Genomic DNA, 27,019 nt, shown 5'->3' with positions numbered 1-27,019 from the left:
TCGGGCACCCAAAGGCCCCACCTCCCAATACCGTCACCTTGAGGATTTCAGCACATGAACTGGCGGGGGCACAGGCGTTCAGCCCAGAGCAGCGGGGCTGCTGCTTCGGGTGTCCTTTGCTGACGCGCAGGCTTTCTCTTGTTTGTGGGGGGAGACGGCTGAGAAGAGTAGGGATCCTGGTGTCTGCTGAGCGCTAAGCATGCGCAGGCCTCCCCTCCTCGCCTCACGATTTTCCTGCAAGGTGTGCTGGTACCTGGTGAGGTTGAGTAAGTGCCCAGGGCCAGGGCAGGATTCAGGCCCCACCCGGGGCTGCCCAGGGCTCGGGCTGCCAGTCGGGGTGAGAACCCTGGCTCTCCTGCCCGTCTCTGCAGAGGCCGCAGCCGAGAGCTGGTCGCCGCCCCTCTTGTGTTCATCTTCATTCATCAGGCCGGGTCTTGACCATGTGGCCGTGTGCTCAGTTCCTCCAAGAACTCGGAAGGAAGCTTCCTGACCTCGTGGGCTGCGCATGAATGATGGCTGGTGGGACAAGTAGCAGAGATCGCCCGGGCTGCCCAGGGCAGAAAAGGGGATCGGAAGGGGGATGCAGTGACTCCTGGGCCCCGGGTGGAGGAAGCACCCACCTCCCTGGCTCTGTGGCCGGGAACTGGGCAGCACCCTGGCCTCCTCTGCCCCGTGCAGCTGCTTGTCTCTGTCTCCATTCTCCCTGTGGTTCTCCTTTCCTTTCGTCTTCTGCCTTCCACGGCCACTCATGACCACCACCCTCGTCGAGGTTCCCGTGTCTTCGGTTCACACCACCCACAGAGGCAGCTCCAAGGCCAAATTTCCAGAAAAGGGATTTGTGTGGGCTAGCTGGTCAGGTGGCCCCAGGGCCGGGCCAGCTCTGGTGAGGGGTGTGCACAGCAGGTGCATCAAGGCCATGGAGCACGGCCACGGCCAGGAGGGCCCGGCAGGGTGCGGGCAGCTCCTGGAGACGAGGGTGTCACTTAGGCAAACTCCCAACCTCAAGTTTGCCTATAGTAACAGTTTGAGGGAAGTGAAGGAGAACCTCCTTCAGCAAGGTCAGCGCCCACCCCCCGCCCCGCTACCCAAATGGTGAACCGGTTCGAACACCGCTTGACCCAGAGCACTTCCGGACCCACATCGCCTGGCCGGGACTCTGAGGGCAAGCAAGTGACGCCCCTGCACTGCCCTGCCGTCTTGCAGGAGTCAGAGTGTGTGGTCAGAGTTTGGGGGATACCAGCTTTTGGGGTAAATACAGTTTTAGAAAGAAAGTGGGTCTCTCATTTCCTGCCGAAGATAAGCTTTTCAGGGTGGGAGAGGCAGGCTCATTTCTAGGATAAAGATGCTTTTATTAGGGTTAGAAAATTCAACGGCGAGTAGGGCGTTTAAGGAAATTCCTCCTGGGTTTCATTACTCTGATTATCAGCATATTTCAGACCACATCGAAGTGCTTTCAAGGGTGTCTTGTTGGGGCTCTTTGGTTCGGAAGCCGGGTGGAGGGAAGATGAAAGGCCGAGGCGTCAGGACTGATCAAGGAGGGAAGTGCTCTGAGGAGTGGGGGCGGGTGCGTGGCCTTGCCGCAGACGCAGCCCGCCCAGCGAGGCCACTCATTAAGTGTTGTCTTTAAAGCATGTGCTGATCTGGAGCCTTCATAGCTCTTTCTGCAAGCAGCAATAATACCTTCAAATACATAATTTTCTCCTGCTAATCTTGGCTCTGCCCTCCCATACAGAATTCTCTTATGTAGCGGGTGTTAACCAAGACGCTTCCATCTTCGGAATTTCCAAATGGTTTCTGAAACACTTCCTCGTCACCTCCTGTATGCCAAGCACCGTCCTGCGTGCCGTGCCGTGGGAAACCCAGAGATGAGTTCCTTCTCCTCGCCCCTGGGAACTTCTAGCCAGTGGGGGAGACCGAGGGTCCCCAACCGAGGATGCAGGGCCAGAAAGCCCTCATGCAGTCAGTCGGTGGCTCGCTTGACTAATTCATTTACTGAGTGTCCTCTGAGCACCTGCTAAGCCCTAGACGTGGCTCTGGGCGGGGAAGAGCGTACAGGTTCCATGGGGAAAGGACATTTCTTTGCAGCAGGAGTTGGATGGAGCTGATTGCTCTAGAGTGTATTAGATTTTTACTGAAAAAAAGAAAAAGAAAGAAAAGGAAAGCTTTATTATTGAAATCCCTGCAGGAAGCATATGTATTTGCAAATTTAAAACTGCATAGTCCAGAGGTGCTCAACCTGAGCAGCACATTAGACTCACCTGGGCCCCACCAGACTCTTTTAGTCTGAATCCCTGGAAGTGGGGGACCAGGCATCTGGATTTAAACACGCTCCCTAGGGAGTTCTCGTCTGGTCATCTGGGAGCCCAGCCCAGACACCATTCCCCTTTTCTCATGGCAGTTTTTACTTTTACAGCACAGTTATTGCTAAATCAAGGTTTCTTTGTTGGCGTTAGAGCAGAACTGCCTGTGTTTGTTGAGTGAATAAATGAGCCACACTCTAAAGGCTGCTCAGACCAGAAGGAGCCAAAGCTGGGTTCTTCCCAACTTCAGTCCCGTTTAATTCCCAACTTCAGTCCCATTTAAAAATTAAGAACCTGGTGTAACATGATGTACCCAAGCGCCCAGTTGTCAGTCACCATTCTTTAACGTCCAAATAATAGCGCTTGTGCCCTTATCCTGCCCCTGTCTACACAGAGAGGTGTAGCCCCCTGCAAGTATTTCTGAGGATTTCCGGGATTGCCCCGCAGTCCTGGCTTCCAAGTCCTCTGGGTTGTCTCCTTCCCTTCCGGCCATTCCATCTCCCACCTGGCTGCTCTCTGTCTTGGAGGCTGTGTTCAGACAGAGCCAGCAGGAGCCCGCACACTCTGTCCTTCCAGTGGTGCGGAATGGTCCTTTTTGGAAGGTTTGGGGCGGGGGGAGGATGGGGACAGCCCAGGATGGAGACAGAGAAACCCAAAGACCAGTCTCTGTAGCTCCTTTAAAGTTCACTGGCCTTTCCCACTACCGGGTTTCCCTCCCCGGCCACCTCCCTCTGCGGGCCTGTCGGTGCCCCGTGGTGGGGGTCTCTGCTCTCCCTTCAAAGCCTCATCTCCTGTCCTCTCCCTCCTCTCACCTCCTGTCCCCGTTCCAGACTCTGCCTGGGCCCTGCCTCTCAGAACCAGGAGAGTCCGTGCCATGTAAGCCTGCTCTGACAGCCCCGAGTAGCAGCAGAAACTTTGAAAGGAGAGTTGTCTTTAAAGGATTCTCGGATCAGTTCTTAAGTGAGCGCAAGTCCAAGTACGGGCCTTCCCTCCCCCACCAGCAGCCCCTCTAGGGAGGCCTCTCCCCTCCTGGCAGACCAGGAGTCTCAACTCCTCCCCTTTCTGCTTTGCTCCAGATGGAAGTTCATAACGGTTGATCAACAGCATGCCCACAACTCCTGAGCAAGTGTTACCCGAAGGTGACACAGTGACGTCAGGGGCCCTGAGGCTGGGGCCTGGTGATGGGACCCTGTGGGCTGCTGCCATCCTGTGGAGGAAGCCCAGGCTGGAGAAGCTCAGTGAGGTGCCCCAGGGGCCAGAGCCAGGGCTTGAGCCTCCAGGGGCTGCGTCTTCGGGGCAGGGGCGGCACCTCCGAGGTTCGCAGGCCAGCAGTTCTGCCCCGGGCTTGGGCACTGGGAGCTGGGAGGAGAAGAAAGGTCCAAACCGGGGCCAACGCAGCTGATTCTGCCCTTTACGGCAAGGAGGCAGGCTGGCGGTCGCGTTGCCACCGAGTGGGATGCCGGGGGGGCAGGGGCCTGCACCTGGACTGGGCCTTCTATGTGACCAGCAGGGGCTGCACTGGGCTCCATCCGTTTGTCCCTGATTCTCCCCCAAAAGCCAGGCTCTGGGGGCTGGGGTGGGAGAGCACAGCAGAGCTCGGGAAGGAAGGGAGCCTGATTCTTGCAAAGACAGTTTGGCAGGACTCCGAGCAGCGGACCCTGGGAAGCCCCCGCTGCTGACGTGACACATCAAAGCTGGCACCTAGACAGCACAGAGGCAGTGAGTGGCGGGGAGAGCACTCGCGAGGGGCCGAGCTCAAAGTCGCCGGCCTGTCCCCCGCCGTGGGGGGCGCCGCGCTCCACCCGGACCCGTCGCTTTCAACCCGTGTTCTTTTTTTTTTTTTTTTTTTTTTTTGCGGTACGTGGGCCTCTCACTGCTGGGGCCCCTCCCGTTGCGGAGCACAGGCTCCGGACGCGCAGGCTCAGTGGCCGTGGCTCACGGGCCCAGCCGCTCCGCGGCATGTGGGATCTTCCCGGACCGGGGCACGAACCCGTGTCCCCTGCATCGGCAGGCGGACTCTCAACCACTGCGCCACCAGGGAAGCCCTCAACCCGTGTTCTTTGATTAGCTTGCACCCCCTTCGTCTCCCGCGTCCCAGAACCTGTTTGAATGCTGCTTCCCGAATGGGTGATGGCAGGGAAGGGAGAGGAATCTCAGGATGGAAACCAGCTGCGCCTGGGGTCGGCGGGGGACACCAGGGGACAGGAAAGGATAGAACACATGTGGAGGGGAGGGGCAGGGCTGCTCCCTGTTCCCCTCGGCAGCCGCGGGGGTGGGGCGGTTCCTGGGATCGTTGGGGCATATGGGCACCAGCAGGACACTCTCCCTCTCCGGCAACTTCTTCCACGTGGGGTAGGGTCTTGGGTGCTGGAATTTGCTTAAGTCGGTGATGCTCCAGGTGTGGTCCCCCGACCAGCATCCTCGGCATCACCCGAAAACCTATTCGAAATGCAGATTCCCAGCCTAACCCGGACCTGCCGAGTCAGACACCCTGGAGTCAAAAGCTCTTCCGGGATGCACGCTCAAGTTGAGAACTACTGGCTTAAGCAGGAAATTGGCAGAGGGCAGATGTAAGGACACAGAGGCGTCTTAGGAGATACTGAAACCAGGGACCAGATGCCGGCTAGCCTCCCTCTTGTCTCTGGCCTACTCATTCATTCATCCTCTCTCCCCCGCTCACTCTTGTTCTTGACTTTTGCTGTCCACTTCTAGAAGCCATAGTGGCCCCATAACTTTCAAGGGGAGACATTACAAGTTCCCATCAGAGGCGCCCCCTCCCTTATCCTCTTGCTGTCTGCTCTTCCTCTGCCAATTCCACATCCTGGAAAAGCCATTCTGGGGCTGAGAGACCTGGTTTCTCTCTCTCCTTTTGTACTGGTTTTATTCCCTTATACTCCCCCCTGTGCCTGCAAAGTGGCTGCTGCAGCTCCAGCTGTTACATCCTCTCAGCTCCAGATCCAGTGGAAAGCAAGGTTCCTGCCCCTGATGATTGCACTCATGTCCTGGGCCTGACTCTCACGTGCTGGGACTGGGCCTTGGGCAGCCTCTGAAACAATCACAGTGGCCAGGAGTGGGATATGCTGATCAGCTTGGACCCATCAGGGCCCTCCTCTGGATCCGATGGTGGGCTTGACCCCACAGAAACTGTAAAGGCTGAAGGACAAGACAGTGTGGCCTCAAAGGAACTTTGGGGGACTGTATATTACTGGAGGTGGAGTGTATGGATGCTGGGCAGAAAATAAAAGCAAACACTGAAGTATTGTTACTCATTTCTACTGGTGTAGTGTGTGAGGCCTGAAGAGGGCAAGTCCCAAGGTCACCCAGCTGGCTGGAGCTGCAGCAGCCATTATGTAGGCAAGAGGTGGGAGTTTGAACCATGAATGGAGGCAGCCTTGGGCAGGGGTTGGGGGGATGAGCCCTAATGCTGAGGGTGAGTCTCTGCTCTACATACAAACGTCTGTTCCAGGAATCCCCCCCCAGCAACGGGCCTTGGCATTTGGAATCTGTGTTGACTTTTCCCACATCTTTTATCAGAGGTGTGAATGGGAGTTGGGAGAGGCGTGGGCCCAGGCATCAGTGGCCCGCTGGGCAGAGCTGCTTCCTCATCCAGATCCTTGCTGAGGAAGGAGGTGCAGGGCTTATTAAGGGGGCCTGAGGGTAACAACTGCCATAGCACCAAGCCCTTGCTGGGGGCCACGCACGTCCCAGGCGTCACGTGTATTACCTCATTTAATCCTCGTGGCAACTCTTTGAAGCGCTTGGTCCTCGTCTCATTTACAGACGCGGAAAGTGAGGCTCAGAGCACCGAAGGCACTGTCCAGGGTCACTCAGCAGGTGACCAAGGTCCAAATCATGAGTGTCTGAGTCCCCGGCCAATCCAGTGGTCCCCCAAGGTGCTCCCTGGGAACATTCTTTCCCCACTCGGGCCATCCTTCTCCTGAAGCCGGAGAGAACCTTCTGGATCACAGCTCACAGGCCTTCCACCTCCTCCCCCTCTAGCCCCTGGCCCTCCCCTGTGAGCCGGTTCCCGGGACACCCTTCACTGCCACCCCCACATGCCCAGGCCCAGCGTGCTTTTGTTGGGGAACCCATTCAAACGACTCAAAGAGAAGACAGGTCAGGGTGCTGCCTGTATAATCAAGGAGAACTCGAGCCCCCGTGGGGACTGGCCCCTACCTCCCAGCCCTTCTCTGCACATCTGGTTCCCCACTCCCTCTCTCGGAATTGCTCTGTGTGCGAACTGACCGAAGCCGCTTCACTGCGCGCAGGTAAACACGGAGGGGGCCGAGTGCTGTCTATTCCCCTGACTCTCTCCCAGGACGTAACGAGAGTGAGGTGGGGACGGGTTCTGCCACGTGCATGGACGCTTATTAAAACGCCATTTCTAAGTCAGCAGCCCCGAGCGTTCCCACAGCCTGTCCCAGAGGCTCCATGATGTCCCAGCTCTCTGTCCCTTTAGGTGCTCCTTCATCACTCCAGGCAGACACGGCGGCATTCCCGAGGCAGGATCTGGTCACTCTGGACGCTGGCTCTAAAATGAGAGGTCCAGACTTTTCTCCAGCATCACTGACATGTTGCCAGGCCCACCGCTTGCCCTAAGGATACTTCGGGAAATTAGGGGAAAGTGCTCGTTCCCCCGGGCCTACGTGTTCCCCCTTCAGGGTCCCCAGCTTGGCAAAAGGAGTGTAAGGTAGATTTCCCCTGCCCCTCACTGCACAGCTGGGTGCCTCTGGGCTCCCCTGCTGGGCCGTGGCCCTGAGGGCCCTCACCCGCACGTGGCAGAGGCCCTGCCCCCTCCTGGAGGCTGCTCAGCCCGGACATAGCTTGGGATGTGTGGCCCGGGGCTGGCCCAGGAGTCTCCCTTGGCCGAGTGTTGGGGGGTTTGGGGAGAAGCACCTGCTTTTAGTGACCAGAGGTCAAGGGGACACCTGGGAGCGGGTTTTCCAGGGGCATGGGCTCTGGGGCGTTTGAGGTTTTGTTAGAAAGAGCAGACCTGGTTGTGAAAAATGGGATGTCACTTCTGGTCCGAGAGAGACAGCTGAGAAGAGAGGAAGCAGAAGGAAGGCCACTCTAGGTGCCACTCCGCGTCCCCCGCGACCGCTGCTTGTTTGTCCTTCCCAAGCCTGGCCTGCCCGGGTTCAGGTCCTGCCTCTGCTCCTCCCTGGCTGTGTAGCCCAGGGAGGTGACCTAACCTCTCTGGCGCCCAGCTTCCCCATCCGTATAAAGGGGATGAAAATAGTACAGACTGCACAGAGCTGTAAACATTGACTGCTGTAGCCTGGCGCCCAGCGCACGCCCAGCAGAAACCACCAGCGTTTTCAGTACTTACTGAGCGAATTAGGGAACATGAAATTGCGTTAAGTCATCAGTCAGCAGGGGCTTCCTCCATCCCCGACGCTGTTTTGGTACAGGGGCAGAGGTGTGCTGGTCAATGTTTCACAACCAGCTCTCTGAGGGAAAAAGCCCTCCTTTGTAGCATTTGCCCATTTCCGTGGTACAAATGCCACAGAATACCGGGGCCTGCTTCAGGCTACCACCGTGAGGTCACGGAACGTGGGTTTGGGAAGAGATGTGCACCACCGGCTCCCTCTCGTACACCGTTGTCTGGGGGACAAAGCAAGTAAGACTCAGTCCTTTTCCTCCAGGAACTGTGAAACTTTTGGGGGAGACAGACATGTGAGCAGGCCCCTGGAAGGGTGTCTGGTTAGTGCAGTAACAGAGTTTGCCATCGAGGATTATGGCAGCCGCCAACCCAGCCCGGGAAGGGTCAGGGAGGGCTGCCTGGAGGCAGTGGCACTTGGGGCTGAGGCTCAGCGGGAACCTGGAGTCACCCAGGTGGCGGTGGGGCAGAGCATTGGGGCGGGGGCTCAGGAGAAGCCAGAGCATGGAGGTGGGCGCGCATGCATGTTGGGGGTCATCAAAGAGGAGCCCAGGCTGGACGAGGGCAGGGCCGCAGGCTGGGCCTGGGCTTCATAGAGGCCCCAGGGCCCCGGTCCGGGACCTGGAGAAGCTTCGCGTCCACAGGGCCGGGTCCTTGGTTCTTAGCGAGCCCGCTGGCCTGCCAGTTTGTGTCCCTTTGAGCCCCACACGGAAGGTCAGAGTCTCATCCTGTGTCATCTTTCCTGTAGACGTTGCCCGACATGCTGCTCGTCAGACTGGTTCAGGAACGCCTGAGGGAAGAGGACTGCGTCAGGCGGGTGAGAAGCCCTGCGTGGAGCCAGCGGGGGCTCCGGGGAGAGGGGGCCTCCTTTACCAGATGAAGGAGACTGAGGGCCGTGTGTTTATGTCCCAGAGCAGAGATGACCTGCAGCAAAGGGTAAGAACCTAAACTCGGTGAAGGTCAGGCTGTACACGTGGATTTCACCTTGGATGGAGGAAAAATAACAAGGTGGCATCTGGGGAGCCCATCGGGGTTACTGTAGGAAAGAGCTGGCCCACCCCACGGGGTCACAGGAGAGGCTTTAATGGAAGGACAGCTGCAGAAGTGGGGAGGGAGGCGCCCCGGACCTGGAGGGGCAGAGGGAGGATTGGGGGGCCCCCGAACTCTCCTTCCATCCTCGGACCTCTCGCCAGCGCTCTCTTCCGCCAGACCCCGTGAAGCCAGAGGGCAGGGGTCCAGGTGAGGCCGTCCGTGGAGGTCAGCCTCCTGGGGCGTGGACGGGGGTTGTGATATTGTGATTTATAAGAAGAAATGTGTATTTGGTCTTCGTCCAATTTATCAGTTGTTTGGGAATTTTTTAGTATTCCATGTTAATTTTTCGCTTGTGTGTTTTACTGTTATCTCTTTGTAGGTGTTTTTGTTTTTCTGTTTTTTAGTGGATGACCTAACAATTACAATATAAAAACTTAGATTTCCACAGTCTACTTAGAGTTGATATTTTACCATTTCCGGCAGAATGGGCAATATTGGTCTCTTTCCTGTCTTCTCTTTATGTTGTAGTTGTCTTATGTTTTCATCTATATGCATCAAAAATCTCATCGGGCAAAAGTTATAATTTTCGGTCTCAATCATCAAACGTATTTTAAAAACTCGAGAGGAGAATAGTTTGTTATATTTATTCAGGTATTTACTATTGCTCTTGTTCCCCCTTCATTCCCGATGTTCCAAGTGTCCCCTTTCGTCTGAAAAACTTTTTAGCAATTCTTCTAGGGTAGGTATGCCGGCAATTAATTCTCTTGCTTTTCCTTCCTCTGAGAATGTCTTTATTTTGCCTTCATTCCTGAAGGATAGTTTCTTCGGGATTCAGAATTCTAGACCGACAGTTTTTTCTTTCAGCACTTTGCAAAATGTTTCACTTTTAACACTGTGGTTTCTGGTGAAAATCCATAGTCATTCAAACTCATAAATAATGTGTCCTTTCTTTCTTGCCCCTTTCAAGATTGTTTTCTTTGTTTGTAATTTTCAGAAGTTTATGATATGTCTGGGCATGAATTTTTTGGGATTTATTCTTTGTGGGGCTCCTTGAATTTAAACGTTTATGTTTTTCTCCAAACTTGGGAAGCTTTCAGCCGTTGTTTCTTCAACTAAATTCCCACACCATTCTCTTTCTTCTCCCCTCCGAGGCTCCACTGGCATGAAGGTCAGGCCATTCGGTGTTCTCTCATGGGTCGCTGAAGCTCTATTGTTTTGTTCTGTTTTGTTTTGTTCTATCTTTTTTTCTCTCTGTTGATAAGATTGATAATTTGTATTGAACTAGCTTCAGGCTCATTAAATCTTTTCTCTCTCATCTCCAGGCTACTCTTGAGCCCGCCCAGTGAGCTTTTAATTTTGATTATTGTATTTTTCAGTTCTACACATTCCATTTGGTTCTTCTTTCTGTCTTCTGTTTCTTTGCCGAGGATTTCTATGTGTGCCTTTGTTCACAGGGAGCTTTGTCGTTGTCGTTGTTTCAGTAATAGCTGCTTCACTGTCTTGTCTGACAATTCCAGCCCTTGAGTCACGTTGGTAGTGGTGTCTAATGTCCCATCCCATGTGAGCTGAAGTTTCCTGGTTCTCCCTGTGCTAAGTAATTTTGTACCCTGAACATGCAAAATGTTGCCCTGAGACTCTGGGTCTTGCTTGAATCCTATGACGAATGTTGATATTTTCGTCTTAGCAGACAATTGATTCAGTTGGGCTCGGGTCGCAAGTTCTAACCGCCTTCTCTGGGCTGTGGTTTCCACCTCAGTTCTGTTCGCAAGCCCTTGCAGTGCTGTGTGGTTCTCTACAGCTCTGTGCTGTGTGGGTGCCACTCAGGGGGGCCTGGGCAGTGGTTGTGCTGTAGGTCATTTCTCAGGAAGGCTGGAAGGCTGTTCGGGGTCAGCCCCATGCGTGCACACCTCGGGGGTGAGGCGGGAGTCCATAAACGATGTCATTTGGTTGCTTTCCTGCGCTCCCCTCTTTGCTGTCTTCTTGGTGACCTCCAGTTTCCTGGTGTCCCCCTATTTGATCTTTTGGCCAGAAAGCTGGGCCTTTATCTACCTGGCTCTGTCACAGGCTTCCTGTGACAATGCTTGTGACCAGGGCCAAGTGGCGGGAGGACAGTGAGAGGAAAAATTCACGGGACTTTGCTGCATTTTCTAGGGACTGGGGAGGAAGGGTCCCCTGCGCTGTAAGAGTTTCAGGCCCCCGCAGGCCCCCTTTGTCAGGCAGGATGGCCTCAAGGCGGGAGTGCAGAAAAACAGAAAAGAAAAGAAAACACAGGGAGATTTCCCCTGCTCTCTCTGTGTTGGGAGTTCCATTTCTTTTTAAATTTTATTTATTTATTTATTTTTGGCTGTGTTGGGTCTTCGTTTCTGTGCGAGGGCTTTCTCTAGTTGTGGCGAGTGGGGGCCACTCTTCATCGCAGTGCGCGGGCCTCTCGCTGTTGCGGCCTCTCTTGTTGGGAGCACAGGCTCCAGACGTGCGGGCTCAGTAGTTGTGGCTCACGGGCCCAGTTGCTCCACGGCATGTGGGATCCTCCCAGACCAGGGCTCGAACCCGTGTCCCCTGCATCGGCAGGCGGATTCTCAACCACTGCGCCACCAGGGAAGCCCGGGAGTCCCCTTTCTTACTTCTAGAGCCAGAAATAGGGGCTCCTGGCCCCGTCTCTGTCCCTCCCTATTGCCCATCTCAGGTCTCAGGCTGCCTGGAGAGACCAGCTCGGGGACGCCGGCTTGCAGGGATCTTGAACTTTGATCTTCTTCCCCAGTTCACCTACTACTGTATTGATACTCCCTGAGTCCTCAGATGCCCGCCCTTTGCGTTCTGTCCGTGCATCGTAGCTGCTTTCAGTGGGGCTGACAGGTTACAGCGGGCGTACTCTGTCTTGCCCAGAACCGGAACTCGTGGGCGCACACACACAGACACATACATACACTCTCTTGCTCAAAAATTGATTGAGAGGCCCACATCTGGAAAGATGCCTGGGCACCTTCCCAGGGCACTGGTGAAGGAGGAGCAGTTCTCACAGGCTTGCTCTGCATGGTCCTCAGCCGCGTGGGTCTAAATCACGAGAGAGCCTCAAGTAAGCTGCAGTCTGAGTTTCAAAGCCTGGTCTGAACAGCCTGTTTTCCTCTGACTTCAAATTGTTCCCAGCGAGCTGATTGTCTCTTACTGCCCAGGCCTAGGCAAGCGCCCAGAGCTCAGAGGCCAGTCTACATCGGGGGTAGACACATTCTTTTCTGTCCAGGCTAGATAGTAAATATTTTAGGCTTTGCAGACCGTACAGTCTTTGTTGCAATTTCTCGATTCTGATGTAATGTGAAAGCAGCCATACATGATAGATAAATGAAAGGGCATGGTTTGTTCCAGTAAAACTTTATTTATAAAAACTGGCAGCAGGCTGTAGTTTGCTAACCCTTGTCCTAAATGATACTTTCACACGATGATAAAAACAATTCTACCCTTTCTCTTCAGTTCTAAATAAAAAACAGACCTCCACCTTCCAGCAATGTTAGGAGAAAGGCCACTTAACCACAGACTTTGGTTGTAACCAAGTTCCCTCCTAGTGACCCGGCTCCCAAGCCCCCCGGCTCGATTCCACCTACTCCAGTCAAGTGCCCTCTGTAGGCACGGCATTGTCCATCCTGCTGGGACCCTGCCCCCTGCCCCCACTCACCCTTCTCAATTCCCCATGAGCAGGGTGGTACCCTGGGCCCCAGGCTCACCACATGCAGTTGGAGACAGAGCCTCACGTGCCCAAAACAAAGCCGACTGGGAAGGCTTGTGATGGGGCCACAAACACAGTGTGAAGGGAAACCAGGCCCAGGGGAGTCGAGTTGTCACCGAAGCCTCTCGAGATGGGGGCGGGGCAGTCTGCGGAGAGGCTGTCTCGGGCAGAGGGGCCGGCAGGCAGACAAGGCAGGACTGGGAATATAGCTCCCCCGACCCCTACCGCTGCCTTAGTTCAACCAACCTCAGACCAACTCTTCCTAAAACTGACCCACCCATCGGTCACCCTCTTATCTGGGAAATGGTGAAAGAATCGTTTGTCAGGAGTGAAGGGGAGGGCAGAGCACCCTAAGTGACTGGAAACGGGACGGGACTTTCTCGTACAAAACACTCTTTGCCTTAATCCGTAATTGGTTATGACTTGCCGAGTCTAATTCAACTCTGGCCTTGCGGATCCCCAGGCAGGAAGCGTTTGGGTCTGCCTTTCGTCTCTTTGCTCTTCAGAGCTGAGCTGTTTCTCCTCTTCACCAGCACTGCTTGTCACATGGTGGGTGTCACTCCTTTGGTATGAGTGCACCCAAGTCACCCAGACCGGAACCCCTCAGCGGGATGGGGGCTGTATTTTTTTTTAATTAATTAATTAATTAATTTTTGGCTGCACTGGGTCTTCGTTGCTGCACTCAGGCCTTCTTTAGTTGGGTTGAGCGGGGGCTACTCTTTGTTGCGGTGCGCGGGCTTCTCATTGCGGTGGCTTCTCTTGTGTGGAGCACGGGCTCTAGGCGTGTGGGTTTCAGTAGTTGTGGCATGCGGGCTCAGTAGTTGTGGCTTGCGGGCTCTAGAGCACGGGCTCAGTCGTTGTGGCGCACAGGCTTAGTTGCTCCGTGGCATGTGGGATCTTCCCGGACTGGGACACGAACCCGCGTCCCCTGCATTGGCAGGCGGACTCTCAACCACTGCGCCACCAGGGAAGCCCTGATTATTTAAAATTTTTTTTAACCTCTGTAAGTCACTGAGTCGTGGTTTCTGGGGAAAATAGGATGACTTTCTCTGTGATTTCAACTGGACATCCCAGATTTGCCCTCAGTAATCTAGAATAGTCTCTCAAACACACATTTAACTTCCACAAGGCTTTCTTGAGCTTCTCTGAAAGCCCAGGCTGCACAGCTCACCTGCAGCACGGACACAGCGTGAGCCCAGGCATCCCAAGTCCTTGCCGACAGCTACCGCCATCCTCAAAATGGTCATAACGTTTATGAGCATTATTCATTAATTATAAGTGATATTACGGTTAGTTATATCGTACTCTATGCTGTACTGTGCATTGCACTTAACGCTGTTGGTGGAATCAATACGCTTTGTATTAATATTTGTCATATTCATTGTCATTGTCATTCCTCTTCTGACGATGGTGGTAGATGTTGTCTGGACTCCAAACAGAGGCTTGGGAGCCCCGGTCTGGCGCTTCGTCCCCTACACCACACTGAGAGTACACCACGCCGAGAGGCCGTAATTATTATACTGTTGATGGTGACCACTGATGGGCGGTTTCGGGCTGAGTGCCGCATCAGTGATCTCACTTCATTTGTACGACAGCGCAGTGGAGCCTCGCGGCTGCCATCACCCCTGTTTTAGGGATGTAGCATCTTAAGACTCGCAGAGTCTTGCACAAAGCCCCACAGTCAGTCCCAGAAGCAGGATACAAACGTGGAGTCATGCTTTGGGCCACTCTGTACTTGTCTGACCATCACACGCTGTGTGTCTACAGCGAGTACTTCACTCCCCGGGGCCTCTGTTTCTCTATCTGTAAAACACTGGACTCGGGCTCGAGCACTGGAGCTCCTTCTGGCCTGACATTCTGATTCTGATCGTGTCCAAGCCATTGTTACCTGCAGAGTAAAGAAATACCTTCTTTCATTTGTTTTAAAATTTCTCTGAGCTTCCAGGGACATCCAGTACCTTTTTCATCTCTTCCCGGTGGAGACAGGATTTCAAGAGTAAGAGATGAGGCTCCTAATTATGTGCTCTGGTTGTTCAGAAACAAAACAAACCCTCATCCAAAATAAACAGGCTTTCTTGCTTTTAGGGAGAAAAATGACACATATGCATATTCATTTATATGGTAATAATTATTATTTAACTTCGCAGGGACTAGAATTGGTAATTTAGAGCACAAAAAGGAGGCAGGGAATAGTGTTCAGGGAAAAAGAATGCAATCATAACCCATCAGGATTCTGTAGTTAATGTTGCCTTTTTTCCTTTCTTTTTTTTTTTTTTTGGTCTCATGCAATCTCTTTGAAGAATGTCTTTGAAGTGACCATCAAATACATTAGAGAAAGAGAAATTAGCACTTTGTATTGGAATTATCGAAAGCAGGTGGGCACTACGTTCAGGGACCAATTGGCTTTTCTTTAGGGGCAGCCGAGTTCTTGGAGTCTGGGAGTGCCCAGTTCTTGAGACCACATCTGTAGGGCAAAGGGAAGCTAAGAAGTAAGGCAGGGAGTTCAGGAAATGTGAGGGGAAAGGCTCAGTACCAAAGAGAATCTAAATCTCACCTTCACCATAGTCACCGTTTGCTCTCCGTTTTTTTTGGATTACCAAGAATCCCTTTCCCTTCTTTGACACCTAATCCATCCCCCTGCAGCTACCGTGGCCTCTTTCTTCCTAATCCTGCCTTCATATCGCTGCCAGAGAGATTGCTTTAAAAAATGAACAAATTTATTTCTTGACTGCAGAACATTCATATGGTTCAAAATTCAAAAGGTACGCAGGTCCCCCTCAAACTCTTGTCCCCCAGCCACTTGGTTCCCTTCCCCGGAACCAAGCTGACCTGGAGTCAGCTGCTGTTAACACTCCCTTGAAAGAACATCCTTCTGAAGAGCATTTGTTACACAGAGAAGCATCTGTCTTTTTTTTTTTTTTGCGGTACGTGGGCCTCTCACTGTTGTGGCCCCTCCCATTGCGGAGCACAGGCTCCGGACGCGCAGGCTCGGCGGCCATGGCTCACGGGCCCAGCCGCTCCGCGGCATGTGGGATCTTCCCGGACCGGGGCACGAACCCGTGTCCCCTGCATCGGCAGGCGGACTCTCAACCACTGCGCCACCAGGGAAGCCCTCATCAACTTTTTTTTAAAACATTGTCTTGAGAACTATTCCTACCTGAAACCTTTTATGAAAGGGGAAACTGAGGTCCGAATGGAGGAAGGGACTTAGCCTAGGTCAGGGGACCAGCGGGCCAGGACAGGTGTGGACCTGCCACCACACCTGGCTGCCAGGCCCGGCTTCAGCCTGGGACCCCGGGACCCTGTGCCATCCCTTTGACAAAGGCATTTCTGCATCACCAGGACCAGGCCGATTGGAATGGGACCATCACAGGCAGGGACCATCAGGCTAAGAGAGACAGAAGAGATGTTTCCGTGTATGGCCAGCCACCTCGCCCAGCTGTGGGGAGGAAGCAGCTGTGCCCAACGATGATGGCTTGTCAGGCGCTGGGAGTTTCATCACCCGTGAAAAGTCAGAGGCCTCCACAGATGGCTCATGTCTGCCTCTGCTGGCCTGTGCCATCTCTCGCACATCTGGGCTGGTGGGCGGCAGCAGGACCTGGTGGGGGAGCTGGGCGGGCCTCGGTGCGGCTCCGTGTGGGCGCCCAGGGATTGCAGGCAGGCCTCGAGGGCTCTGGGGTGCGCAGCGCGTCATACAAGCACCGTGCCTGGCCCTGAGGCCCACTGGGCAGGGTTACCCCGCTTTCCCATGCGAAGTGAGCCGAGTGAGAGCAAACCAAGATCACTAACGGGTGGGGGAAGCCTGCTGCCCCCATGGGCCTCCCTGTGTGTTAGGCAGGGGTCACCCTCCGGGGTTGGCTCCTGACCCGCCAGCGAGCCCACAACATGCTTCTGGAATCATTGCTCCAGTGAGCTCTGGAACATCCCGTACCTGCATGCATGAGAGTTGGCAGTCTTTTTTTTTTTTTTTTTTTTTTAATTTATCTGTTTGGCTGTGCCGGTCTTAGTTGCAGCGTGTGGGATCTTTAGTTGAAGCATGTGGGCTCTTAGTTGCGGCATGTGGGATCTTAGTTCACTGATCAGGGATCGCACCCAGGCCCTCTGCATTGGGAGCGTGGAGTCTTAACCACTGCGCCACCAGGGAAGTCCCAGCAGTCTTTTAATTGTAGCGCCTGGAGGGAAAAACAATGAAATTTCAAAACTACCTGGAGCCTCCCCGGCCCTGGCTTCTGTCCATTGGCCTTGGCTTTTCTTTCCTTCTGTGAGCGTCCACTTGGGCTGGAGTTCACTCCTCCAGAGGTTAGGGCTGGTTCTCGCCAGGTGTAAGGCAAGAAGCCCCTGCAGGCTGAGCGGGGCCGTCGGCAGCGACCTTTAGTGTGACCTGGGCAGGGATCGGCATGCTCGGCGCTCACGTGGTAGTCGGCACCCCCCTCGGTCGCGCTCTGTGTTGCAGCACCTCTCCTTTCTGTTTCCCAAACCAGGGTGCTTGGAGTCCCACCCACCCGAGCGGATAACACACCCTGATAACACAGGTTCACCTGCTGCGTCCGTGTCCCCTGGGGGCGGCCCGGCAGAGGCCTGCGGAGGGACGCTGCCCCGCGGGCGCTCAGGGTGCTGAGCTCTAACCACCCCCTCATCCCCAGCCGCTGGTCAGGAAGTCTTCCCAACGCCTCCACAAAAAGCAGAGGCGTGAACAACGGAACATTTCCCCGGGGACCTGTGGTTACTTAAATGGGATGCAAGCAGGCCCCTCCTTCAGCGAGCTCAGAAAATATCAACCCACCCCATGACTCGTCAGGCCTGAGACTGTGGTGAAGATCAGAAGAATAAAAATCGTATGATATCGTTTACATGTGGAATCTAATAAAAAGTGATACAGAGGAACTTATTTACAAAACAGAACCCGACTCACAGACTTTGAAATCAAACTTATGGCTACCGCAGGGGAAACGTGGGGTGGGGGAGAGATAAGTTAGGAGATTGGGATTAACATATACACACTACTATATATAAAATACATAACTAATAAGGATCTAGTGTACAGCACAGGGAACTCCACTCAGTGTTCTGTAATAACCTATATGGGAAAAGAATCGGAAGAAGAATGGGTATATGTATATGTATAACTGATTCACCTTGCTTACACCTGAAACTAACACAACATTGTAAGTCAACTCTACTCCAATAAAAATTTAAAAAACAAAACACCGAAGAGGCCAACACTAAGCCCAGCACAGGTGCTAGGCAGCAATGCAGGTCCATTGAGGTAAAGGTACCAATAGTCGTTAACCAGCCTTGACTAGCACGTGGTGCAAGTGACTGCCACGCTCGGAGGCACTTTCTGGTGAGATCCGCACAGCTGTCCTGTGAGGTTTTCAACAACCAAGACTTACAGGCACCTACTGTGTGACAGGGACCATTCTAGGTTGTGTGAGGGACAAAACAGAACAAAGGAAACAGAGTGCCCGCTTTCACGGGCCCGTGGCTAGTGGTGCAGGTAGGCGTTTAGCACTGTGATTCTCCCACTTTACAGAAAAGGAGGCTGCAGTGCCGGATCCCCGCTGCTGACCCAAAGGAAGGATACATGTGTTGCCTGAAAAAAGAACTGCTCTTCCAGAAATCCAGCAAGTTCCGGTGTCTGGCACCACGTCATCTCCCTCCTTGAGCTGCAGAAGGACATCGCCAAAGGCAAAACTTTGACCACACCCCCAGCTTGCTAAGTCAGGGAGAAGAAGGTCTCCGAGGCACCCTGGAAGGGGGTCGCTTCCCCCCCCCCCCCGTGATCAGTGCATGTGTTTCCTTTACAGAAAATGCAAAGTGAGACTTTGCATTCACAGGTTAACTTCTTTTTGATCTCATTTCATATCGTGGAGATGCTCCGTTACTTTATGATAAAGGAGATGTTGCTGGAGCACACTTCGACTGTAAAACCGAGAGTCTAACATTTACTTGGCAGATTTCTAGACTCTTGTTTACTTTTTCCTGTCTGGTCACAGATTGACGCGTCCCTGCCCGTAACGGGAGTGAGTGTTTTATAGTGGAAACGCTAACGGAACGCAGAAGCCCGATTCTGGTCTACAGAACCCCCCGCTGTTTGTTTTACTTCTCCTGGCGGCGTCACTGAATTACCCAGCTCTCATCCTCTGACGGTGGGAACGCGGGATTTTCTTGCCGTTGTTCTGACACTCGCGGGTTTGTAGATGTCACTCGCGTCCTCTGAGGAGTGCGGGTTTATTGATCAACAGCTCTGCTGAGGCCCGGGGCTGTGTGTTCCTCTAACACAAATGCAGTCAGGATGGCTGGGCATCTGGAGGGGAGGTCTGAACTCCACTCGGAAAACTGAACGGCATGCGTCACAGCGAGGCAGGGCTCTGCGGGCCGGGCTGGACGCCGTGAGTACCCCCTTGTGGGTCCCTCATTTGTGGGTGTTTCTGGACCCTGCGGTGTGGTCTTGGGCTTGTTCATGGCGTGTGTGGCCCACCTATCTGCTGGCTAAGCAGCAGGCACCCCGGGTGCTCTGCGGGCAGCTGATGCCTGGGATGCCCTTAGGATCCTTCTAACTGCCGTCGGGGAGGGAAAAGAGACGGCTGGAATGCAGGACAGAGCCCGATGTTCGAGCCACTGTAAGTGGGCTTCGGAGCAGCAGAGAGCGTTGGAGAGGCCCGGTGATGTTGGAGACCGCATTGGACTCAGAACCACCGACCACGTCACCCTTGGCAGGTTGAGGTCGGATCCAGGGGCCGGATCAGAGACCTGCCTCCCGAGAGCTGGAAACGCCCACCAGGAGGACGGAACAGAGGGGCACCCTCAATCGCCCATTCCCAGGCTCTTGGTGTGGCTTAGTTTTGCAGCTAGCTGTCAACTGTGAAAACATGGCGTGTGCCAGAGACCGGAGACGGTTGCAGCTGCCGTTCTCCAGCACCTGCAATTGGCCAGACCTTGAGCTGGCCCTGTACGCTCATTACTGCACCTAACCTTGACCACCAGGAAGTGTGGGCCCGTCAGCATTATCCCTACTTTGCAGATAAGGAGATTGTTAAACAGTTGGTATGTGGGGGTCTGGGGATCCGCTTGTAGCTTAATACCGTCAGTCAGTGGGATTTGGAAGAACTGTGGAAACTAAAGTGGATGATTTTTAGCTATAATCTGTAACATATTAAGTACCCCCAATTTTAATTATAAACGTACTACCTATAATATCAATTATAAACGAGAGTATTGGTTAGAATACCAGAGCACGCATATATGTATATTTTGGCGTACCTTTTATTTGTTGAGACTGTGTGGAATTCACTAGTCTTTAGACTGATGAGTTCTCATTCTCTGAACACGTCATCGATCCTCTCACGTTGCGCTTTCCACAGCTGGTCATGTCGGGTTTTCCTGGAGCAGCACTGTGGTGTCTGGTCTCTGGCAGCAGGAGAACACAGGCCTGAGCTGAGATGAGCTCAGGAAGATGTGGAAAGTGGTCCAGGCCTCCGGGTGGGTTGAGAGTGAATGTCCCCAAGGAACTGAGCCCGCAGGGGAAGGCTGTTTTGACTGGGAGAGAGGGAATGAAAATGGGATGTGTTTCTGAAGGAAATGACCCAGACACGCCAGGGGCAGCCGGACAGAGGGAAAGTGACCAGTGGTGACCAGCACCCACCGACGGAGGGGATGGAGGGACAGCTGTTCCTGGTGAAGGTGAGGCCCAGAGCGTCCCCCAGACTACTGCCCACCTTTTGGGGCCTGAAACGGCAGCCTTGTAAAGTCAGCCACTTGGAGATTCAGCCTCTTTCAGTCCTGCGGAAATGCAAATGCCCTTGCACCGCAGACGGTTCTTAGGAGGGAGAAAGGCACCCGTGTCTGTGAGGCGCCTGCTTTGCGTCAGGAGCTTTGTCATCACACGTGTCATCAATAATCTTGTGCAATCATTGCAGGGATTTTCCCTTAGGTGGGTCTGACTGCCCCCATCTTACAGGCTAAGACTCAAGGCTTAGGTAATTGATGGTCACAAGGCTCCAGGGTTGGAGCCCAGTTGTGGACCCAGCCACAACTCTGCCCATGGCCAGTGCTTTCCCTGCACCAGGGCCCGGATGGACAGGTGTGGCGGTCCCAGGATAAAGGGGGAGAGGGCACCAGCTTGAGGAGGAGGCGTGAATCTACAGGCTGGCTGCTTGGCTGCGAGCCCTGCCGGGATCAGTGGATTTGGAATGGAGAGAGAGGAACGAGGCCTGAGAAACCATCGGGTCAGTGAACTCGGGCCACTGCAACCTCTGAGAATGAGGCCAGGAGCTCTGGGCTGACGTGTGCACCCAGCTCAGACCCAGCACTTGACCTTCAGTGTGTACTTCAGAATTCCCTGGGAGAAGAGTCATTACAGGTGTTGATCAGACCCAGGTAACTTGTCAGCGGCCCCCAAGGTCTGCCCCCACTGCCTACGGGGTTTTCCCCCTTCTTTTCATGATTTCGAGAGCTGGCAGAATTTCACAGGAGAATCAGGCTGCATGATTGCAAGTAAATTATCATGTTTTAATGTGCAAAGACCCTTAGAGGCAGGGCAGTCCCTCGTCCTGGTTGATGCCTATTTTCCCTGCATAATTATGAGTAGCTGTTCACTCTTAAAATGTCTTTGTTAGACCATAAACGTCTTTGCTAGAGGTTGCCTGGTCCAATCCTCTCGTTTTACAGATGAAGTTCAGTGCCTTGCACAAATCAAATGGCCAACTAGGAAAGAGTCCTAAGTAACAGAGTCGGGTCAGCCAGGCTTGGGGAGGGGGTAGTTAGTTACATGAACCAGTGACTGATCACCCCCAGGTGCTATCTATTGGACAAGCCCCCAGACCCAGGGCTTCTGAACTTTTCAATATGAAAGAACAGTGTACCACACACAGTGGTGGATAAATATGGCAATGAGTTGATGAATGGATGGGTGAATGAATGAATGAATGCACCCCAGGTCTTCCTGTGGAAATGCCCACCCCACTGTAAAAGCATGGTTGTTGTTTCCCATCTGCTGGACCCAGGCTGGCGTCCCAGGTGGCTCCTGGGCAGGCACTGGAAAACGGATGAGCACGCTGGAGTGGGTGTGCGCTAGCCCACGACTCGCTAGACTCCCTCACTTTTACCGAAATGTGTTTTTCCCAAGTCCTCGTTGATTAGAAAGGTTTCTTCAGTTCATATCTGGGATGCCAGTTACTGCTCTTTCCAAGAGATTGCCTTTTTTTTTTTTTTTTTTTAATCTTTTGGCCGTACCGCGCAGCATGTTGGATCTTAGTTCCCCGTCCAGGGATCGAACCCGTGCCCCCCGCGTCGGCAGTGCAGAGTCTTAACCACTGGACCACCAGGGAAGTCCTGAGATTGCCTTTTGAAATGAATTCTTTATATTAAATTCTACAGTCTTTTTTTTTTAAAGATTTTTTGGATGTGGACCATTTTTAAAGTCTTTATTGAATTTGTTGCAATATTGCTTCTGCTTTATGTTTTGGTTTTCTGGCCCTGAGGCGTGTGGGATCTTAGCTCCCTGACCAGGGACTGAACCTGCACCCCCTGCATTGGAAGGTGAAGTCTTAACCACTGGACCGCCAGGGAAGTCCCTTAAGTTCTACAGTCTTAAGTGGGGTTCCTTCCTGACAGGAGGTAGAGGAAAAGGACAGAGTTCACCTTGCTCAAAAGTATAATAATGATAAAACCAGTTAACATGGACTGGGCCATTTCCCCATCGCCAGGCACTGTGCTTGTTTTGTTGTTGTTTATGTGTTTGTTTGTTTACGGTCCTCATTTAATCGTCCCAGCAGCTGCGGGGTAGATTGCTGTTAGTGTCCCCGTTTTGCAGAGAAGGAGAACGAGGCCCCAAGGGACTGAGTCCCTGGTTGAAAGTCCCACGGCTGGCAGTGGCACAGGCTGGTTCCCAAGCCCCTGCTCTTCACCAGCATATGATAAACTGACACCTTAACAGACTAATCGTCTTTCTGAAGAGATGGGTCCACACCACAGACATGCTCTAAAGTGTTTGAAAGGAATGGACCCATTAACTGGACGTTGTTGGATTATCCACTTCTTGTGCTTTCAGCCAGAGGCCACTGTGTCTGAACCTGGGAACTAGACGTGATGCCGTGAAGCGCGTTATCTCTGCGGTGGGTCATCTCGGCATCGCCCAGCCTCGGAGCTGGGGTGGGACTGGTCTGCTGGGCACGGAACAGTATGTTTTTCTGACTGTATCTTCCTTTGCAGAGTGGCCCCACAGACATTTTATAGGAATTTGACTTTAAAACACTTTCTTAGCTATTTGGAACGAATAAAAAGCCTCTTAGACATTCACATTCGTGCTTTACCAAATTTTAACACCCTGGAGATCAGTGGCTTCTAACCTGCAGACCTAGGAGTACGGATTTTCCCACATTCACTTTGGATAGAAAAACGTCGGGCCTGTGTCCACCGATTTGCTAGCAAGGGTGGAACTTGGCACTGTCGGTTGTTCAGAAACATCTCTCCTGCCCGTCTCAGCCTGTCTGGGCACGTGCGTCTTGGGGCTGCGCACAGGAAACGGCCAGGCCAAGCCTCGGTGGGGCGGCAGAGCCAGTGTGCTGACGAGTTACAGGAGAATCTCGTCCTGCTGCAGCGCGGGCTTGAACGAGGTCAGGAATGCCAGCAGCTGTTGCCTATTGTTTGAGATGAAACTTCAAAGTAAAACTTCCCGCTAGTCACCTTTCAGATGAGTTGCATGTGGAAGGCGCTCGAAGATGCCATGGCAGGCTAAGACTGTCATGTTTCTGTATAAACCAAAGGAACCAGTACTGGGGCAATTTGATGTCAACATTTTTTTGTATTCATCAAAATTGTTCTCACCGATTGTCCTGAAACACATCAGTTTCCCAAACTTGATCTTTTAATATGCATTTCTTTTCTGGCTGATAAAAATCTCCCGGTTTTTCCTCTTTTATATGTTGGGAAACCGTATAACGTTTCATCAGAGAAAAGCGAGGGAGGTGGCGGCCCATGATGCATCTTGCGATGTGTCTCCTGGTTCACGCTCTGAGCTGAGTGGGTCTGATCGAATCCAAACCTTCAGCCTCAGTCTACCTCCTTGGGACGGTGAGGAATCAGCATTCGGCTCCGGGGAGCGCCTGGGATGGAGGCTCCAGAGGCTGCGGTTGGAGCCGGGAGCTGGATCAGGGCGTCCTAGGAAGAACCCAGGGGAGCACCCCGCTCTGGTCTTTGAGGAGAGGGGAGGAGACAAGGGGCACCGCATCAAACAGGCAGGGGGCCCAGACGGCAAGAGTCCTGCAGCGTGAAGTTGCTAACTGCGCTTTAATAACAGTCAGAAGGGCAGAAGAGGCCAGTGTTCACACAGAGCGGGCCGCCCACTCGGCATCCGGCAGCGCTCTGCCGGGCCTCGCCACGTTCCCTAGGCTCGCTGGCTGCTTTTCTTCCCCGTTTTTTCATCTGTGACATCTGCTCGGTGCTTGTCCCTCCTGTGATACCGTACCCCTCGCAGCTGTGCAGACCTCCAGCTCTGTGCCGGTGCAGGGAGTGCCCTGAGCATACGGCCTTTTTGATGTGTGATAAAACAGAACCGAGCCACAGGGGTACGGCGAGCGAAGGCATCAGAATATCAATTAACCTGCTCTGAACAAAGCTGCAGCTCCAGAGTGGAACAGACATTTCACTGAAGTGTCAGGAAGATGGATGATGTATTCTAATTAGGGACTGACTGCTCTCTCCGCATCCAGCCGTTCCTGGAAGTCAGAACCGCGACCCTCGCGATGCACCTCACCAGCGTCCCATCCCGGCATGGGACGCTACTGACTGATCGGTGACTCCTTGCTTTGCCAGAATTTGCAGCCATTAGCTTGCTCTCAACCAGAAGTGCTGTTTCCCCTTGAAAGTGTGGTCCATTTTGCCACTGGGCAGTTGCGTATAACCTCTATATAAAGTCAAGAGCTCTGGGAAGGAAGATCTTTGGCAGGCGCTAAGCCTGGGGCTCCCATCTTGAGGATGCTCCAGGACCCACACTCCGTGACGCAGAGGCCGTGGTCACTGTGCCCTTCCTTCCCAAGCGGACTGATGTGGGGATGAAGGGTCTCCACAGCTGCACCAGTGGGGTGGGGTTGCTGCCCTAAGAGGTCCTCCAGGGCCCTCGTTTCTTTGCACCTGGGTGATGGCACCGTCTCCCTGAGTCTGAAAGAGTAACCCAGAGAGCAGGTGGCCTGGGATTCGCTTCGAGCGCCCCCCACGCACCTTCTCTTCTCTTTCCTTAAATTTCACATCCAAACCAGAATGATGCACCAATGAGGCCAGTTAATTAGGGAGATGTTCCTCATTTTGCTGCACTTTTCCTGTGTAATTGGAAGGCCCGCTTTCTCCAGTCGGTGAGAGCTGTTCCCCTGAATACTTCTAAAAGCTTTGGACCACATACTGATACCAGCTGCAAATTTATGGGCAAGATTATAATGATTGCTCAGTAATGCAATATTAAAAGCGGAGGCCTTTCTCAGTGCTGAGTGAAGGCGGGGTTCCAACCTTCTTTCAGCTTCAAAAAGGGATTCGAAACAGAATTACCAGCCCTTGTCCTAGAAGAAGCAGTCAGGGGGCTCCGACTCCCTCCCCTCCAAATAAGGAAAAAATAAAGGGGTCTGAATGTAGCCAAAGTTCAGAACATTTGGGTTCGGCTTCCAGAACTGTAAGTGGGGGAGCTCTCAGACCCTGTGCTTCCTGATTCCTGGAGGGGTGCGCACATCTGTAGGTGTCTGCTCTTTGTAAGAGCTGCAGCCAGCGCTTGGCTGCCTATAACAAGGACTTGAGGGAGCAAAAGGCTGTTAAAAAATTTTTTTTGCAGTTTTGCTTCATTAGTTCTAGAATCCAGGGGCTCCGTGGCTGCGCGTTCTCCTGCATAATTTAAGGAATTAATGAAAGCGTGCCTGATTTTTCCAATACCCTTTACTCTGTAAATTTGTTGAGCTTTTTTTTTTTTAACTGTCAGTTGAGGCTGTTGGAACCTAAATATTTTAATATTGAAGAAATGTGCTCCCCCCGTTTTTTTTTTTTTTAAAAAGAAAGACATTCCTTGCCCTCAACCACACGGTGTTCTGTACATCAGGTATTAGGAGTTATGGGTGACCTTGGGTCTCAGCTCACCCTATCAGTCCATCCTCTGACCTTACGGCAGACAAGTTCTTACAATGACTGAGAGCAGGGGGCCCCTTCTGGGAGCCCGCATCAGAAACCTGGGCTTCTACTTGGGGCTGTCTGACCCCGCCTCACCGCAGAATGGAGACCTGAGGGGGACACGTAGTTTTCCGAGGCAGGAGCCCGCTGTGTCCCCCTTTGCCTGGCAAAGTAATAAAGCTATCCTTTTCTACTGCAGCCAAAAAAAAAAAAAAAAAAGAATGGAGACCTGAGACAATTTGCAGCTTTATTTCACTCTTCCAAAGCTCACTTTATCTACTTTATCTGACCATCAGGTTGAAGGCGTTAGTGTGTATGTGTATAACTCTAGGCTCATAGGATTTGAAAGGACTTTAGAAATTGTTGAATGTGAATATTGCTGAGGTACATTAAAAAGAAAACAGCGTAAGCAAATGGGAAGATCATGGTTTTTGGGTTTTTTTTGTGGTCTTCTTTGGCCGCACAGCTTGTGGGATCTTAGTTCCGAGACCAGGGGTCAAACCCGGGTCCCCGGCAGGGAGAGCGCCAAGTCCTAACCACTGGACAGCCAGGAGATTCCCAGGAAGGTAATAATGTTGACTTGATATTGTAAAAATGTCCATCCTCCGCAAATTACTCTATACATTTAATGTCATTCCCAACCTTGTAGAATTTATATTTTGGAACTTGACAAAATAGTTTTCTGCCTACTTGGAGGAACAAAGTTTTGAAAAAAATAAAAAGAAGGAGGAGCATCTCCTATTAGACAGAACAATAAACTACAAAACAGCGAGAATTCAGATGGTGTGAGGATGGCGCAAGAGTCTACGGGCAGAAAGATGTCAGAGCCAACATCATATCAGCATGTAGCTGTGACTAAAAAAAAGGTGACATTCAGAGGGGAGAGGACAGGCTATTTCATAGATGACCGTGGGACAGTTGGAGATCCACAAAGAAACAGATGAGATCAAGGCTCACATCATTTTCAAAATAAAATGTGGCTCTTTTAAATATTTCAGTGTAAAGAGTAAACCGTTAAGAGAACTCAGCTTAAATGCAAGTGAACACGTATCAGCTTTTGCAGTGGCAAGGGCCTTTTTATACATCCACACAACACCAGAATCCAAAGAGGAAAGCGCTGATTGATTTGGCCAAAAACTTGTGTGTCAGAAACAACACCATACACAAAACACAAACTGTGGAAAATGTTGGCAACATCATTTTTCTCAGAGTCTGTGGTAGCAGTTGCCAAAACGCGTTAAGATTCTTAATATGTAAAGAGCTCTTGTAAACAAATGAGGACCAAACCCCAAGGGCAGAGTGAATGGACGGCATGAATGGACATTTTGGAAAAGAAAAAAATTCAAATAGCCAATACACATATGGAAAAAATACTGAACCTCCTTAGTGATCAGAGAGATGTAAATTAAAGCAGCTACCGTGTACTCTAGTTTGCTGGACAGA

At 52.6% G+C, this 27,019-nt stretch overlaps 1 protein-coding gene across 1 annotated transcript in view; it reads left to right on the top strand.

The window, feature by feature from the left end:
- AK8 (adenylate kinase 8) overlaps positions 1 to 27,019 on the top strand; it is a 138,890-nt gene that overhangs the window by 13,540 nt on the left and 98,331 nt on the right. Inside the window, exon 5 of the mRNA XM_022578334.2 lies at positions 8,429 to 8,497. Within this exon, the coding sequence (XP_022434042.1) occupies positions 8,429 to 8,497 (69 nt within the window). The remainder of the gene's footprint in view (positions 1 to 8,428; positions 8,498 to 27,019) is intronic.

Source organism: Delphinapterus leucas, chromosome 6 (assembly GCF_059928025.1).
Source record: "Delphinapterus leucas isolate spDelLeu-1000000601 "Yukka" chromosome 6, BTC_Dleu_Yukka2, whole genome shotgun sequence".
Classification (NCBI taxonomy): Eukaryota; Metazoa; Chordata; class Mammalia; order Artiodactyla; family Monodontidae; genus Delphinapterus; species Delphinapterus leucas.
Note: the sequence above shows the minus strand (reverse complement) of the source record. Positions and strands in the feature narration are given on the sequence as shown.